This window comes from Empidonax traillii, unplaced genomic scaffold, assembly GCF_003031625.1.
Source record: "Empidonax traillii isolate 1590-97213 ecotype Southwest subspecies unplaced genomic scaffold, ASM303162v1 scaffold1914:size93637, whole genome shotgun sequence".
NCBI classification, from domain to species: Eukaryota; Metazoa; Chordata; class Aves; order Passeriformes; family Tyrannidae; genus Empidonax; species Empidonax traillii.
In genome coordinates, this window is record NW_020957107.1 from 55,264 (window position 1) to 72,157 (window position 16,894).

At 49.9% G+C, this 16,894-nt stretch overlaps 1 protein-coding gene across 2 annotated transcripts in view; it reads left to right on the plus strand.

Annotated features, from left to right (window-relative positions):
- AP3D1 (adaptor related protein complex 3 subunit delta 1) overlaps positions 1 to 14,375 on the plus strand; it is a 40,489-nt gene extending 26,114 nt beyond the window's left edge. Inside the window, exons 15-32 of one of the 2 annotated variants that reach the window (XM_027909008.1) lie at positions 1,010 to 1,241; positions 1,616 to 1,761; positions 1,896 to 2,037; positions 2,735 to 2,806; positions 3,510 to 3,585; positions 4,098 to 4,297; positions 4,954 to 5,027; positions 7,301 to 7,517; positions 8,613 to 8,675; positions 9,282 to 9,380; positions 9,655 to 9,807; positions 9,937 to 9,984; positions 10,293 to 10,482; positions 11,466 to 11,554; positions 12,357 to 12,442; positions 12,789 to 12,910; positions 13,579 to 13,658; positions 13,784 to 14,375. In XM_027909008.1, the coding sequence (XP_027764809.1) occupies positions 1,010 to 1,241; positions 1,616 to 1,761; positions 1,896 to 2,037; positions 2,735 to 2,806; positions 3,510 to 3,585; positions 4,098 to 4,297; positions 4,954 to 5,027; positions 7,301 to 7,517; positions 8,613 to 8,675; positions 9,282 to 9,380; positions 9,655 to 9,807; positions 9,937 to 9,984; positions 10,293 to 10,482; positions 11,466 to 11,554; positions 12,357 to 12,442; positions 12,789 to 12,910; positions 13,579 to 13,658; positions 13,784 to 13,879 (2,185 nt within the window). In that variant the 3' untranslated portion in view covers positions 13,880 to 14,375. The remainder of the gene's footprint in view (positions 1 to 1,009; positions 1,242 to 1,615; positions 1,762 to 1,895; positions 2,038 to 2,734; positions 2,807 to 3,509; positions 3,586 to 4,097; positions 4,298 to 4,953; positions 5,028 to 7,300; positions 7,518 to 8,612; positions 8,676 to 9,281; positions 9,381 to 9,654; positions 9,808 to 9,936; positions 9,985 to 10,292; positions 10,483 to 11,465; positions 11,555 to 12,356; positions 12,443 to 12,788; positions 12,911 to 13,578; positions 13,659 to 13,783) is intronic. The other variant, XM_027909009.1, reaches the window with a different exon arrangement.
- Positions 14,376 to 16,894: the final 2,519 nt, after the last annotated feature.

Below are 16,894 nucleotides of genomic sequence, written 5' to 3' on the forward strand. Positions count from 1 at the left end.
GCCCACTGCCCTGGGGAGCCTGGGCAGTGCCCACCACCCTCTGGGGGAAGAACCTTTCCCTGAGATCCATCCCAACCCCCCTGGCACAGCTCCAGCCCTTCCCTGGCTCCTGTCCCTGGTCCCAGAGCAGAGCTCAGCGCCTGCCCCTCCGCCTGCCCTCGGGAGGAGCTGCAGCCCCCGAGGAGTCTCCCCTCAGTCTCCTCTGCTCCAGCTGAACCAGCCCAGTGCCCTCAGCTGCTCCTCACACCCTTCCCCTCCACACCTTTCACCATGTTCTTAGCCCTCCTTGGGCACTGTCTAACAGCTTTGTAGTGTTGTGGGTAGAAGCTGTTAGGTCTTAAGAAGACATTGAAAGAACTCCTTAAATATTAAAGTCCATCCCTGTTTATATCTTAGGACACCTGTCCAGTCACCATGTTTGAATTTGCTCTTCCTCTGTTCCTTGTTTTGCCTTTGAAAGGTTTTTGCAGATCTCAGTCTTCCTGGAAATTAGAAATTGTCCTTTTTTTTGCTCAGAGTTCCTCAGTACCAACAGTAGCTCAGTTTCCAATATTCTTGTACCAACATTGTCTTTTAGCTTTAATAGCTGTTCTTGGCTGTGTGTGCAGATAGCCCTGCTTGCCCAGCTTTCATTTTGGTAAATTGAACTAACTGTGTGCTGTAGTCTCCTGGTTTGGTGTTTATTCTTTTAATTGTCATTCTGAACAGTGGCTCCAGTTTAAATTCGCATAGCAGATGTGATATTTAAGAAACACTGGTCCAGATCAGACCTTTAATTAAAAAAGTTGTGGAAAGAAAACTGTTGACTAGAAGGTAAAGAACACACATACTCTCCCTTTTCAGTGTGATCACATTTTTATTATCTTTCATTTTGTCATAGTCCAGTAGCTTTTTTAGCTGTGAGGAGACAATTCTGAGTCAGAGCATGAGATTTGTTCAAACAAATGCTGTGAGCAATCCACCACCTTCCCGAGCTGGGCTCAGTTTGGGTGCCCTCTCTGCTTTGCAGACACCTGGAGGAAGCCAACCAGACCCTGGAAGCCATGCTGAGGCCCAAAGTGACGACTCTGCCCGGCCACATCCAGGCAGTGTACGTGCAGAACATGGTGAAGCTCTACGCGTCCATCCTGCAGCACAAGGAGCAGGCTGGGGACAAGGAAGCAGCTCAGGAGATCACCCAGCTGATGATCGAGCGCCTGCCCCAGTTTGTCCAGAGCGCAGACCTGGAGGTGCAGGAGAGGGTGAGGCATCAGAATTGCTGCGGGGTTTGTCGTGGCAAGGCTCTCATCTGTCTTGCAGCAGGTTGTGGCCAGGCTCATTTTCTGTGAGCTGTTGTCAAGGGCAGAGCCTGGATCTCACTGCTGTTTGATGCAAGAACTTCACTCAGAACAATTTCATTTTAAAAGTATTTAGGCACATAAGGACACAAAGAAGACCCAGCTAGAATGGAGGGTTAATATGGATTTTTTACACTTGCTCCAAGCTTTTTATGGTGCTTCTCTTAATTCCCTTCCTGGAGTAGAACCCTTACCTTCTGCTGACTTCCACTGCAGTTGATTTGTTAGGTTCAGTTGCTTACTATTACTCCTGAAATTACTTCTGTGTTTGCTTTTAGGCTTCTTGCATCTTGCAGCTGATAAAATACATTCAGAAGCTACAAGCAAAAGAAGTTCCTGTAGCTGAGGAGGTGATAGCCCTGTTTGCTGGTGAGCTCAACCCTGTGGCTCCTAAAGCACAGAAGAAAGTACCTGTTCCAGAGGGGTAAGGTTCTTTCCTTCTCCCAAAGCCTTATTTAAACTTTTAAACTTTTAAATAATAAAGCAAAGTGTGTGATGGGACCCTGAAATACTCAGGGATTCTAAGTCAAGCTGTTTGTTCACTGCAATTCTCCCCAGCCTGGACCTCGATGCCTGGATCAATGAACCTCCCTCAGACAGCGAGTCTGAAGATGAAAAGCCCAAAACAATCTTTCATGAAGAGGAGCAAAGGCATTCCAGGCACAGACAGCCAGAGATAGATGAAGAGGAGCTGGCCAGAGTGAGTGAATGTTAAAATGCTTTTCCTTACACAATTCAGTAGTGCAGTGAGTGCTGCTGGAGCAGTTGGAGCTGTTGTGGAGTGGCCAGGTAGGCAGGCAGGGAGCTGCTGTGCTCTCTGCAGCTCAGGAGAGCTGATGGTTTGATCTGAACTGATGCTCACGGACCTCAGCAGCTTCTGTGAATGACTGTAACGTGTCTGTCCTCAGCAGTGATCCCACCTTTCTGCTGTCACAGAGAGAACTTGTTGATAAGACTCTTCACTTCTTACTCTATTTACAGAAATAAAAACAAACATTTGAATTGCCATCCAAATGGCCACCTCTAGCAAAGAAGGGTGTTCTAAGGATTATTGGTTATAGAATCACACAGTCATGGAATGGTTTGGGCTGGAAGGGACCTTAAAGCTCATCCCATCCCACCCCCTGCCGTGGGCAGGGACACCTTCCACCAGCCCTGGGTGCTCCAGTCCCTGTCCAGCCTGGCCTTGGACACTTCCAGGGATGGGAATTAGTGATGGAACCTGTATCCTGGTGTGTCCTGACACTCAGAACTGCTTTGTTACACACGAGCAGCTCTGCTCTTCTCACAGGTAGTTACGTATGTTGTTCCAAAAATTCAGGGAGATTGTTTTTGGTGTCTTTTCTGTCTTTGCTTACAAACAAACATTTTAACTGCAAATCCTCTCTCATTTGTAGCGTCGGGAAGCCCGGAAACAAGAGCAGGCAAACAACCCATTTTACATTAAAAGCTCTCCTTCCCCACAGAAGGTGAGTGGGAACTGCACTGTCTCCCTGGCCTCTCATGTCACTGTGTGAAGGCTCCCTGAGTACCAGAGCTGCAGCTTCCCCTGGTCACTGACCCCTTTGTGGTGTGTGCTCTGGAGTGGCTGCCTGATAAAACAATCAGTTTTGTAAGTCCTGTTTGTGCTGAGAACCTCAGGGGTGATCTGATATCCCAGGAGCAGCCAGTGCTCTGGAAGTGTCTGTGCAGTTTGTCCCTCTGGGTGATCCAGAGTTCAGATCACCTCCCCCAGAGGTGAACCCAGAACGTGCTCCACGTGTTTTGTGGCTCACAAAGTTGTGGTGGTCTCTCAACACCTTTTGCAGGGAAAGAATCTGCTCTGTCCCCTGTGTGTTCCAAGAGATTTGCCTCAACTCCTTCAGAGTTGATCCTCTGAAGTGGCAGCTTATTAGCAATAAAACACAAAGCAAGAATCCTCAGGGAGTTGCAGCAAACCTTCAGGGCAGTAGTGGGGTTAAAAAAACTGTAGCAAGAGAAGGGTCCTTTGTAATAATTATCAGCTGGCTTTAAAACACACTCTGCTGCCACCCAGGATTAGTAGCAAGCTGTTCCATCCCTATCCTTTAAAATACTCACTTAAGGGATTGAACTGCTGGATGTTTTGTAATGTCTGTTTACAGAGAGTTGTGCTTGCAGTGCTCAGAATGTAACAAATCTCTGTTTTCCCAGAGATACCAAGACACTCCAGGGGTGGAACATATTCCTGTGGTCCAGATCGACCTTTCTGTCCCATTAAAAGTTCCAGGTAAGCTCAGCTAATCTTGAAAATTAATTACAGAAATTTCAGTCAAACAGAAGTCCTAATTCCTTCTTAGGAATTCCTCCTGAGGTTCTGAAGGGTAAGGAGCACACTTTGATCAGACTCTTGAATATAAATCTCCTTAATTTACATTTGAAAATAATACTTTGCAGTCAAGTTCCTTTTGAGATAATATTAGAAATAGTTGTGATAGAGGATATTGTGCAGCCAAGGCTGTGACATGTAAATGAGGGGGAACAGTCACCTTAACGATGTCTTAGAAGTGGTCAGGTAAATGATGGAGGTGATCAGGAGACAGTCTGATGGTAGAGATACTGTTTGAATACCTATATTCAAATATCCAAAGGCGTCTGTGCATCTGGTGAGTGGTTTTCAGCTGAAAAGCTGCTGATAAAGTGCAGTACCTTGCAAGGGCCGAGTTCTAAGTGCAGATATTTAATATCAATATTAAATATTACATACCAAACATCAAGCCTCAAATATCAAATCCTTCCCAGGAATGCCCATGTCTGACCAGTACGTGAAGCTGGAGGAGGAGAGGAGGCACAAACAGAAGCTGGAGAAGGACAAGAAGAAGAAGAAGCAGAAGAAGGAGAAGAGGGGGAAGCACCACCGGCACAACTCCCTGCACACGGAGAGCGAGGAGGACATTGCCCCTGCCCACCACGTGGACATCATCACCGAGGAGATGCCCGAGGTCAGGGGCTGTGCCTGTGGCTCTGCTGCTCCCTGTGCTGCTCTTGACGTGTTCTGCCCCCACAATCGCCAGCCAGTCTGCAGTTTGGCATCTCCAGCCCTCTGATTCCTGGCAGAGCCGTTTCAGGGGTGACAGAGATGGTCCCAGGCTGCTCTGTTGATGGGGGAGGAATGATTTTTGTGAGTTCTCGTGCACAAAAAAAAGACAAAAAACATCCCCTGCAGCCATTAAAAAAATCAAAACCACCCAGCAAAACAAACAATGTGCATCCCTGCTCTAAAAGTAGTGCTGTCCAAATGGCATTAATTATGCTCTGCTGCTTCACTTTGACAGTAACTTGCTGTCTAGTCAGCAGCTTTGCAGCTGATGGTAATTAATTGCACATGCTAATGATGTCATCCGTGTTTGTTCCTAAAATTTCCTTTAATCAGAACCGAGCAGCAGCCATTCAAATGCTGCAGTTTATGAAGAAGGGTTTTCTGTTCTAAATTAATCTTGTAACTCGATGCTGCATTGAAGAGCATTGTTCCCATAACTGCCTGACTGCAGCTGGCCTGGGCCGGGGTTAACAGGCTCAGAAACACTTGATGTGGGTGACGTGGAGCTTTAGTGTGGGAATTGCCTGCTCAGTGATGGTCTCTTGATCTCTCCTGCAGAATGCTTTGCCCAGCGATGAAGATGACAAAGATCCCAATGATCCCTATAAAGCACTTGACATCGATCTGGATAAGTAAGTGGCAGTTTGTGTGTGAATTAATGAGCTGCTAATGAGAGCACAGGAGGGCAGGGCTGGGCTGGGCTGGGCTGAGCAGGCACAGGCCCTGCAGTCCAGAGGGGAAGAGGCTCAAGTCTCTCACCCTGGCTTGGATGACACCTCAGGTGATGATCCAGTTTGGGATAAAAGCTCAGCTGCTGGGTTAGGGAGGGGCTGGGAGGGACAAGGGAGTCACTCAGTGTGACTGAGAGGGGTCTGGAGGCACAGGCAGTGTCACTGCATCAGGTGTGAGTTCCTTCAGCTTTTGGGTGTCCCACTGTGTGTGTGCTGTGAGCTGTGTTGGCCCTGAGTGTGACCTGTGTCCCTCTGATAACCTGTGTGTCCAGGGGAGCCCCTGTGCTGTGATCACTGCCCAGTAACACCCAGTCTGTCCCACCCCTGTGCCCTGTGCTGTGATCACTGCCCAGTAACACCCAGTCTGTCCCACCCCTGTGCCCTGTGCTGTGATCACTGCCCAGTAACACCCAGTCTGTCCCACCCCTGTGCCCTGTGCTGTGATCACTGCCCAGTAACACCCAGTCTGTCCCACCCCTGTGCCCTGGGCTTGCTCAGTGTGGGCCCATTGCTGAGAAATGCTGTGAGTGAACTGTCCCCACTGAGCTGCTGGAGCTGTGCCAGTGCCAGCATCCCAAATCCCTGCACCCACACTGGCTCTGGGCTGCTCAGAACTGCACATGGAGCTTGGTGGGTTTTTTTTTAGTTGCTCTTTTACAAAATCATCGTGCTAAAAATCATTGTTTCATGGCCCAGGGATGCCTCCTGTGAAGTCTGTAGTAACTTTCTCCCTCTGGGAAGTCTCTGCAGGCAGACTTTGGCCACTCACCCCCTTGCAAAAAAAAGGGGAAAGAAGAAAAGGTTCCTTTTTCCAAGAGCCCACCGTTCCTCTGGCTGGTGCAGGTGGCAGTGTCTCAGGAACTGGTTTGGCTGGAGCCCCTGGATTTGCAGGAGGAGCCCCCCCAGGGCAGGGCACAGGGCAGGGGGTGGGTGCTGTGCTCAGGAGGCATCTGTGGGCTGTTCACTGCTCCATCCTCCACCCCTGCCCATGGCCCATGGGTGGCTCTGCTCTCCTCTCATGGTTCTCATGTCTGTCCTCTCTCTCTCTCTCACTGCTCTGTTTGTCACCCTCACACACAGTCTGCTTGCAGGGAAGCCTTCCAGGTAAGAACACCTTGTTAAGTGTTGACCTCTGCCAGGTTGGTTGGTTGTGGTGGACTCTGGAAATCCTTGAAGGGTGGTGGAACTGCTGAAATCGGTGCCCCTCAGGTTTGGGGGAGGGTGTTTCGTCCTTTGCTCTCGGCCTGGTGCCTGTCCCTGTACAGGTGTGTGTGAAACAGCTGAAGGGGGAGGCCTCTTGGCTGCTCACACAGGTGGGGCCCATCTTGCCCTTGTAGAGTGAAAAATTAGTGGGGTCTGGTCCTTTGTGCAGTGTAAGCCAAAATATTAAGGTATTTGAAGCCATTGGAAATCTTCCTGAACTGTTGTTTGCTGTGCAAACGTGAAAATTAACATTAAATAAAAGCTGAGAAATGGAAAAAGAGGCAAACTGTGAAATTCTTGCTGGTTCCTGGAAATGTTTGACAAGAACAAGAGAAATTGCTGTGGTGGTTTTTTTTTTTTCCCAACTAATGAATTTGGGATACAGTGTGAATGTGAACCACTGTTTGTAGTGTAACTGTACTGCTGTGCTGTTTTGGAAACAGGTGCCTGAAGTTAAATATAATTTAACTTTTACAGTGTGACAGTAGGGTACAAATCGAGGCTGTAAACTTCCAAGAGAAAAATCCTTTAGAACAACTCCCAGAACAACAAACCCCACACCCTTCAAGGGCTGTTTGAGCCGTGCTGACATCCCGCTGCTCCAATCCCCACGCTGGTGGAAGTGCTGCTTCCCATCTCTGCCCTTCCTTGGAGAGGGGTTCCATGGGAATAACACACAGGGTGTTCTCCTGCAGGTGTCACTCAGCCTTGCAGGTCTGTAACCAGCACTTCTGAGAGTGAAACAGCGAGACTTCGGCTCTCAGTCCCCTTCAGATTGTTTCCTTCAACTTTAATCCTCCAGGGCAGTTTGCATAAATAAACCTCAGGTGCAGAAATATGTGCTGATTTAACTTTTTTTTTTTAAATTTAAAAACAAAGCCCACCTTGTCCTGGTCACCCAGCAGATGCTCTGGGCTGGGGGAGATGTTTGCACCAGGGTGATTAATTCTCTCTCTCCCTCTCTTTTCAAGGCCCTTAGCAGACAGTGAGAAGCTGCCAGTGCAGAGACACAGGAACGTCGAGACCCTCAAGTCACCGGACTCTGAAGCTCCCCTGGTAGAGAAGAAGAGCAAGAAACCCAAAAAGAAGGAGAAGAAACACAAAGAAAAAGAGAGAGACAAAGGAAAGAAGAAAGAGAAGGAGAAAAAGGTGGTAGAGGAGGAGGAGGAGGAGGAAGAACAAAAAAAGGTGATTCTCCAAGCCTTGCATTATTTTAGCAACTGCTGGGTTTTTATTGCTGTGTTGGGTTTGTTGCTTAGGAACAGTCACATCTGCCAGTTCAAACAGCTGAATGCCTTTATCTCCTTCAGTTTTTACAACCATAACAACAGGTATTTAAAGATTTCTGCTAATTAGGGTTTCCTCGGCCTCCTAAGCCAGCAGAATTCAGCTTCACTGCAGCCCACCCAGCAGAGCTGCCAGAGCCCAGCTGGAAGCTCAGTTTTACTGCAGTTTTGTGTGTTCTTCAAGCAGGGAGTTCCCTGGAAAAATACCTGGGGCTCAGGTTTTGTTCTGCGTCCTGCCTGTCATTTACTGCAGGACCTTTCAGCCTTGCAGTGTCCTCACTGAGCACCCTGCAGAGTGCACTGCTCCTCTGTCCTGGGAATGAGCACCCAGTGCTCTTGGAATGCCTGCAGATGGTGGGGAGGGTCCTGGGCACTCACTCTCAGCTGGGTTTGGAAGTGCTCAAAGGCCGAAGTGCTCTTTGCTCCTAAGTGTGTTGCAGCACGAGGAGCATCTGGAGTGCTGCATTTCCATCAGAACTCCAGGTTTTAATTAGTTGTTACAGAGTCATGGAATGAAACGCTGGTTTGTGTCGGAAAGACCTTAAAGTGCCACCCCCTGCCATGGGCAGGGACACCTTCCTACTATCCCAGGCTGCTCCAGCCTGGCCTTGGACATTCCCCCAGGATGGGGCAGCCACAGCCTCTCTGGGAATTCCATCCCAGCCCTTCCCCACCCTCACAGGGAACAATTCCTTCCCAATATCCCATCTCACCCTGCCCTCTGGCAGTGGGAAGCCATTCCCTGTGTCCTGTCCCTCCATCCTTGTCCCCAGTCCCTCTCCAGCTCTCCTGGAGCCCCTTTAGGCTCTGAAAGGGGCTCTCAGGTCTCCCTGGATTCTTCTCTTCCCCCAGCTCTCCCAACCTTTCCTCACAGCAAAGGGGCTCCAGCCCTGGGATCTTTTGGTTTCCTGTGTTGTTTTTGGAGGGGGTTGGTTGGTTGGTTGTTTTAAGAATGGTACCAAAAGAACCATAATGTGTTTTTTCTCTTGAAATCCAGGGGGAAGACTTGGATTTCTGGCTCTCTACTGCTCCAGCTCCTGCTCCCACACCCCAGGCACAGGTAACCCTTATCCCACATCTTCCCCTCCCAGGAATCCTCCCCTGTGACGGTGGCTGGGCTGTGCTGTGTTATCCTGCAGCACTGAGGGGAAATCAGCTCCATCTCCTCAGCTGATGGCTGGGGAGCAGTGATAGGTGTGCCCCCAGCTCACAGGCAGTGGAGTGGCAGGTTTCAGGCTCATTCTGCTGTGCAGATCAAGGGATAAAAATAGAAATACAGATGCAGGGACAGCCTTGGTCAGTTTTAATATTGCTGGTGGGGTTTAATATTGTATGGTTGCATGGGGTTTATTTCTCAGGGTGAGCTAGACATGAGCAGCATTAATAGACGTGAGACACAGAGTGGGAAAATCTCATGAATTTTGATGGGAGATGGTAGAGGAAGAAACAGGGAATAGAAGGGGGTGGATTCCTTGGAAGAAACCTTTTGAATGGTGTCCTCAGGTGATCATATTTGCTGGGCTCCAGAGGCATAAATCGAAGGGCTTGGTCCTAATGTCGTGTTTGAAGTAAAATTGGGGGTGAGAGTCACTGCTGGGACCTCCTTTGGTGGGAGGTTGGGTTGTTCCACCTGCAGTGTCACAATCCCTCTGCTCTTCTCCCTCAGAGCCAGCCTGCCCCAGGAGCTGCTGTGCTGGCTGAACCTCAGGAGGCCAGGAAGGAAGAAAGGGAAGAGGAAGAGGAGGATGAGGATGATGAAGGAAAGGTAAGTGGCTTAAGCTAAGAGGGAACTGCCTCAGGTTTGCAGCAGGGGAGGTTTAGATTAGATATTACGGAACATTTTGTCATGGAAGGGGTTGTTCAGGCCTGGCACAGCTGCCCAGGGTGGAGTCACCAGCCCTGCAGTGCTCAGACAACATGTGGAGGTGGCCCTTGGGGACATGGATTAGTGGTGACCGTGGTGGTGGTGCTGGTTGATGGTTGGACCTGTAGAAAAGAGGGGTTTTCAAGGGCTGGTTGTGATTTCTTGTTCTTCTCAGCAGAAATCCTCCAAGCATAAGAAGAAAAAGCACAAGAAGGAGAAAGAGGAGAAATCCAAGGATAAAAAGAAATCCAAAAAGAAGAGTCATCCCAGCGAGGAGGAGCCCCCGGCGTCGGTGCAGAACGGAACACTAGAGGATGAGCCACTACCAGTGAGTAGCTGTGCCCTGGCAGCCCAGCCTGGGCACCAGGAGAGCTCCACTGCTGGGGAAGAAAGAGGGGGAACCCCTTTTCAGAGAAATAACTTGCACTGTGCCACTGATTCCTCTCCTGTGTTTCAGCCCATGTCCAGTTACCGCCTTCTTGCTGAAAATCCGTACATTAAAATGGTGAGTTTTGTTCCTCTTTGTATTCCCTGAGAACAGAGGGGATGCCCTGGGGGTGCTGTGGTGACTTTAGGTGGGCATCATGTAACTGAAGAACTGTTTAAAATCCCAGGAGGCAGAACCGTAACAATTCCCATCCCTTCAGGTGCCCCACTTTAGTTTTTGATATTTCCCCCCACATAGCTCATCACCAGTGTGTTCATTACCCTCTAGCTGTGCAGATTCCCTCCTTTTGGGCCTTGTTTTATCCTTGTGTTCTGCTCCTTGGAGTCTCTGCACCTTTCCTGTGACGCTTTTCCCTTGGTTTGCAGACCTATGACATCCAAGGAAACCTGCAGAACGACAGTCAAGTGACTGTGTCTGTCATCTTTGAGAACAAAAGCAGCAGCTTCCTCAAGAGCATGGAACTAAATGTCCTGGACTCTCTCAACACTAAAATGCTCCGACCAGAAGGATCCTCAGTCCACGATGGGATTCCTGTGCCCTTCCAGCTCCCCCCTGGTAGGCTTTGCTCGGGGTTCTTGGACTGTGGCTGGCCCTGCACTGCCCTCCTGTGGGAAGAATGGTTTGAACTCCCTGCTGTTTGCCAAAAAAACAAACCTGTCTCTGCCTGGGTGGCTTTCCCACAGTTCCCTGGAGAGGATAAAGCTCCTCAGAGTGTGGCTGTGCCACACTTTGCAGCAAGAGCAAAGCCTTGATTTAGGGCTGGGAGTGTCCCAAGTGTCCCAGTTCCTTCTCCAGGCACACCTCGGACTGCAAAACCCCAACACTCCTGAGGAGTTTGCTGTGAGATTGAAAATTAAGCCAAGTTAGGGGGTTGTGAAGCACTGGAATCCACTCTGGGTTTATCCTGGAGCTGTTTATCCCCTGTTCCAGTGGCAGAGGCCTCGTGCAGGGAAGGTTTGTGCTGGGGATGTGTAAGAAGGGGAGCTGAGCCCTCCAGGAGTGATGAGACACAGAGAGGAGGGATAATGGATTTGCACAGAGCACAGCAGGGCAGCTCAAGTGCTGAACTTCCTTGGATTTCACTTCCTTCACCAGAGAGTGAACTGGAATCCTGGAACAGCCCACAGAGGGCTCAGGGTGCATTTTGATCCCCCGTGAAAAGCAGTGGGGTATTTAATTTGATTTTAATTCTGTTCTTCACACAGACTTGTATATTAAAAGGAAAACATAGAAAACATTAGAATTCAGATTACCTCTGAAAGCTTTATAATTTCCAGCCATACAGACAGCTTCAGTGTGTGCCACTGTGACATCCTTTGCCCAGGCACCTGCTCAGTGACCTCTACCAAATGAGAGACCCGAGTGCTGTAACCCTGACTCAGCACAGGAGTTGTGTGTGGAGCTCTCTCCCAGCTGCACAGAAAATCCCAAACTTGGTTCAAAAATAGTCAGCACATAAACGAGTTTATTCTAACCATGACTTAGATCTGGAAACCGTGTTCTGACCTGACTTCTCCCTCTCCTCTCTCCACTGCCAGGAATCTCTAATGAAGCCCAGTTTGTGTTTACACTTCAGAGTATTGTTATGGCTCAGAAGTTAAAAGGAACACTGTCCTTTATAGTCAAAGTAAGTGCAGCTCTCAACTGCTTCTGCTTCCTTTGGATCTGTGTCAGGGAGCGGGACCTGGGTGGGACATCCTGTGCAGGGAGTGCCCTCAGAGGTCACTGCTGGCACTGTGTGAGCAGGACAGCCTGGCACAGGGGCCCAGTGTCAGCTGCAGAACACCTGCAGTGATCTGGGCCACGTGGAACCAGGGGCTGCTCCTCCTCATCCCAGTTGGACGCTGCTGGCTGGAATTAATAGAGTTAATAAGGGTGGAAACCCAGACCAAGAGTGAGGTTTATCTGAAGGCATTGCTTGAGAAGTATTGACTTGTCTGTGATGATGTGGGGTTTTGATCTCATTTCAGTACAATTAATGAAGGAGCTGCATGAGCAGCTCAGAGGAAGCGAGCAAAGACAGTCGTGGCTACTCCTGACTCAGCCATTCTCTCTATTTTAAGGGTTCCTTAAAAATAGCAGGCCAGTCCTATTTTCAGTACCTGAGAATCTGGGAGATACTCCTTTATTATTTTGCTCAGGAAATAATGAGCTTTAAACCCACATCTCCCAAGTGTTAAACAGCCTGCTCAGTCTGTTCCAGCAGAGTGCAAGCAGAACCTGCAGCCAGTTGTGCCTTACCTGTATCAACCCAGCTGCCCAAATCCACGAGTGGGCTGATGTTTTAGTGGGATGGTTGTTCCCAGACTGATCCTGCAGGCCCAGCCAGGGCATTTCAGAGGGAACTGAGCCCTGCAGTCCCTCTTGGTGCCTGGTAGGTGGGGGTGGTGCCTCCCGTTCATCTCCTTTCCTCTGACCTGTTGTTGCAGAATGATGAAGGCTCAACCCACGAAAAACTAGATTTCAAATTGCACTTCAGTTGTGCTTCATACTTGATCACCACGCCTTGCTATAGGTGAGTGCTGCCCTGGGGGGGCTGAGCCTGAGCTGCTCCTGGCTCGGTGTCCTGGGTGGTGGTAAATGTTGTGTTAAATGTTGTGTTAAAAACAGGGATGTGAAATGGTGCTAAATGATTGTGTGGAGTGGCTGTGAAGGAGCTCCCTGCCCTGTGTGGCAGGGGCAGCTCTGGCTGAGGTCACAGGATGCTTCCAGAGGAGTCTGGATTGTCCTTCCCATATTTGCTGCAGTCCCATTTCCCTAGAGCTTGGTGGTACTTAGAGCTCTCCATCCTGAGGAGTCTCTGTGGGGCACCTTCCCCTTGCCTTTCCAGTGAAGGGTTTCCTTCCCTCGCTCTTTTGCAGTGATGCTTTTGCCAAGCTCCTGGAGTCTGGAGACCTGCACATGAGTTCTATTAAAGTAGATGGAATTAGCATTTCTTTCCAGCATCTACTGGCAAAGATCTGTTTTCATCATCATTTTTCAGGTGAGTGTTGCTCCCTGCAGAACCCTCTGCAAAGCTCCCTGTCCCAAAATCTCTGCTGTGCTTGGCAAGCACGACACTCCACGGCCTCACAGCCACAGGAGCAGATGAAAGAAAGTTGGGAGATGAGTTTTTTCCAGTTTTTTAATACTCCAGGCAGGCAGTGTTGTTCAAAATGAACTCTCCTCCTGTCCCTGGGGTTTCCCTGCAGCCCAGCGAGGCGTGTGACAGGTGTCCCATGCGTGGAATTCAGGCTGTGGGTGCTCCCTGGAGGGTGGGTCTGATCTCCAGGGCTTCATTTCCGTGAGGGACAGCCCCAGCTCTCCAGCTTTGGATTTACCAATTAAACCACAAGCGCTGGCTGAAGCAAAACAACGGGCTGTTTCATCACGCTCTGCTGTTTGCACCAGACATTGCCTCACTGGAAGTATTTCTGGGGAAGAAATCTGCTCTCTGGGCAGCGTTTCTGCCACACGACGTTTGTGCCTTTAGGAGACAGATGAGTCACCTCGTTGTTGGGAAATGTCCCAGCCAGGAGGCAGGAGGAGCCAGGCCCTTCTTAACCCTCCTCCCCTGTGAGGAGCTGCTGTTCCTCGGGCCAGGCAGAGCAGGGGGCAGCAAGGCTGGTCCTAAATGTTGTGCCACTCACTGGGATTGCTGTTCCTTTGCAGTTGTGGAGCGTGTGGATTCCTGTGCATCCATGTACAGCCGTTCAATCCAGGGCCATCACGTCTGCCTACTGGTAAAAAAGGTGAGAGGAGCCGAACCTGCAGCCTTCCCTCCCTTCCCTGAGCTTGGGAACAAACTTATCTCAGCTTGGAAAAGGGACTAATAGATTTTTTTGTTGTTGTTGTTGTTGTTTTTTTCCTTTCCAAGGGAGAGAACTCAGTATCCATAGATGGGAAATGTAACGATTCCACCCTGCTTAGCAACCTGTTGGACGAGATGAAAGAGACATTGTCCAAGTGCTGAATATTCCCTCTCCAGTATTCCAAGGACAAGGAACACAGCTGAGTGTAAAGATGAGCAGACCCAAGTGTTAAGTTTCTCCCTTGGCATGTACTACCCTGGGGCACTGCTTTCAGTTAACTCCACCCTCCCGTGCAGTTTAGGCATTTTAAGGCTGTATTTGTTACCTTTTTATTTCCACGACTTTTTACAAACCGTGATGTTAACCCTTTCTAGCCCAAAGAGATCCTGGTGACATGACTGGAGGAGGGGAGGGAGGGGAGGGCACTATTTATTCAGCAGCTCATGATGATCCCATGACCTTCCATCTGCGTGGGAACGAGGGATGAGCAGGACTTCATCACCAGTAGCACAGTCTGTTGCTTGTGCTTATGCCAGGGAAGGTTGACTGAATCCTTAGCCATGGAATATGTCTTCAGGGCTGCTGTAGTTGATGTACATTTCTAGCAGAGGCTGGTGCTGGACCTGAAGGCCTCTTTTTTTTGTTTTGGTTTTTTTTTTACATATATATATATATGATTTATTATTATTATTATTATTATCTCAAGATCTATTGTGATCAGCATATAAACATCCTCCATCTCCTTGAGCTAATCCAAAGGAGCCCTGTGAGAACTGGGATGTTTGAGTTTGTCTGTAGTAGTTGCCTTGAGCCTTAAACCTTCTTTTAGTGACAGCTGGAAGAGTCGAGAGCGGGAGCACGAGAGGGGCTGCAAGTGTCGCTGTTGGGTCTCTGCTCCCACGCCCAGAGCCCGCCAGGCCTGTCCCCCCTGAGCTGGCTCTGCTGCTGTGTTTGATGAGTCCACTTCCCTTCCACATTCCTGAGCAATGAAGCTGTAGCAAGAAACTGGAACTCCAGAGGGGTCTGTTCCTGCTCGTGTATCCATGGCCAGGTTAGAGAAACCCCCGTGCTCTGTGCGCAGGCACAGCCCTGTCCTCCCTCTGGGCTCTGCAGCCAGCTGTCCCAGTGTCCCCTCAGTGTCCCCACAGCGTCCCCCAGCCCTGCAGATCCCTCCCTGCCCCGGGGCAGGAGAGAGGGATGGGTTGGGAGCCCCTCTCCCTGACAATGCGGGAAGGAGGGGAGGTGAGGAGCTGCTCTCCCTGCCAGGGTTGCAGGAGGGAAAAGGGTGGATTGGGGTCCCCTCTCCAGATGCAGGATGGACTGAGGGTGGATTGGGGTCCCCTCTCCAGGTTCAGGATGGACTGAGGGTGGATTGGGGTCCCTTCTCCAGGTTCAGGATGTGCTGGGGGTGGATTGGGATCCCCTCTCCAGGTACAGGATGTGCTGGGGGTGGATTGGGGTCCCCTCTCCAGGTTCAGGATGGACTGAGGGTGGATTGGGATCCCCTCTCCAGGTTCAGGATGGGCTGAGGGTGGATTGGGGTCCCCTCTCCAGGTTCAGGATGGGCTGAGGGTGAGGAGCTGCAGATTTGGGTCCTCAGCAGGTTCCTTTTGAGGGAAGGAGGGTCTGAAGTGAAGCCCATTCTGCAGCATTGAAATCTCGTGGAGTCACCACTGGAAATGTCACTGTGTCCTGCAGGGATGCTCAGTCATGTCCTTCTCCCCCATCCCCTTCCATTTATTTTTTATCCCCCCCCCCAGTTTTTCCCTTGCTGTTCCACACCCAGCAAACCCAGAAGTCCTGGAAGGGTTTTGTTCAAGGCCCAGCTGGGGAGGGGTTTGCTCTCCAGGAGGGTGCCCAGGGAGGAGCTGGGTGGGTCTGCTCCTAAAAACCCCAAATCCCCGCAGGGAGCAGGAAGAGGTGGTGATCTTATCCCTTGGGTGATGTCCTGTGCTTTACACATGTCCTGTGCTCTTCACACTCTTCCCCCAGGAGGGATTTTGGCCAAGGCTCTGCTCTGGTGCTCTGAGTTCATGGCCAGGCCCAGCTCTGGGTCTGACTGAGCTGCTGGGACGTGGAGGGTTTGGTTTTGGTCAGCCTCCCTTGGTTAGCCAGTTGTGTATTAGAAACTCAACATATTAAAATTGTCTTAAAGGATAATGTTCCTCGATTAGTGGTTCTTTTGTTTTTTGGGGTTTTTTGTTTGTTTTTTGTTTTTTTTTTTTTAAATCCATGGATGAAAACTGTCACTTTAGCATGTAGAGTCTCTTACAGAATCCTGTGCAGTGATTCTAGAATTTTGAAACTGTATGATGTGTTACATTCACAAATTTATTTGCTATCAACATTCCCTTAAAAAAGGAAAAAAAAAAAAAAAAAGGTAAAGAAAACAACATACCACAAGCTGCTGTAATGATTTTGTGTCAAGATGATCCAATAAACTTTCAAAACAAAGTTAATTTTTTTGGCTTTGTAAGTGGTCCTTTTATGAGACCCTCCCAGTTTGGATGGACCCAAAACCAGGATGTGGATTTGCCCCAGCACTGAATGATGTGTCTTTGGGGGAGGTTAGGAGGAATCTCATTCCTTAAGCAGGTGAGGAATCCCTACAGCCCCCCTTTGGAAGGCCCTGGGACCAGTGTGACATTACAGGGAAAAATAATTCAGTCTCCGTTAAAGCTGCGTTAATTGTTCTGGTTTTTGGATCGTGACAGCAGCTAAAATCTGATATTTGGGAATATTTGGGAAAAGGGGAGCTCTGCTCTTAATGAGGCCACAGATGGGCCCCTTCTGTCACTTCCTCGTGGCAGAGGTGACATGGGTGACACTGAGCCTGCCCAGGGAGGTGGCCGAGCTGTTCCAAAGCCTGCTGGACACAGCCCTGAGTGCTCAGGGGGGGAGCTGGGCCAGGTGAGCTCCAGGGGTCCCTTCCACCCCCCAATTCCACGATCCTGTGCCCTGGACCAGGCAGGAGCTGGCAGTGCCTCTGGCACATGGGCTCTGGCATTGTCTGTGCCAGGGAGGAATCCAGGCAGGGAGGCCCCGGGGTGGGAGCAGGATGGGATCAGCTGCTCTGCAGGAGCAGCCAAAGCTGCTGGATGAGGCTGTGCCAGCTGGGAACGGGGGGAGAGCTGGAGCTTCACCCCAGGGCTGTGACACAGCTGGGCTGGGGGGGG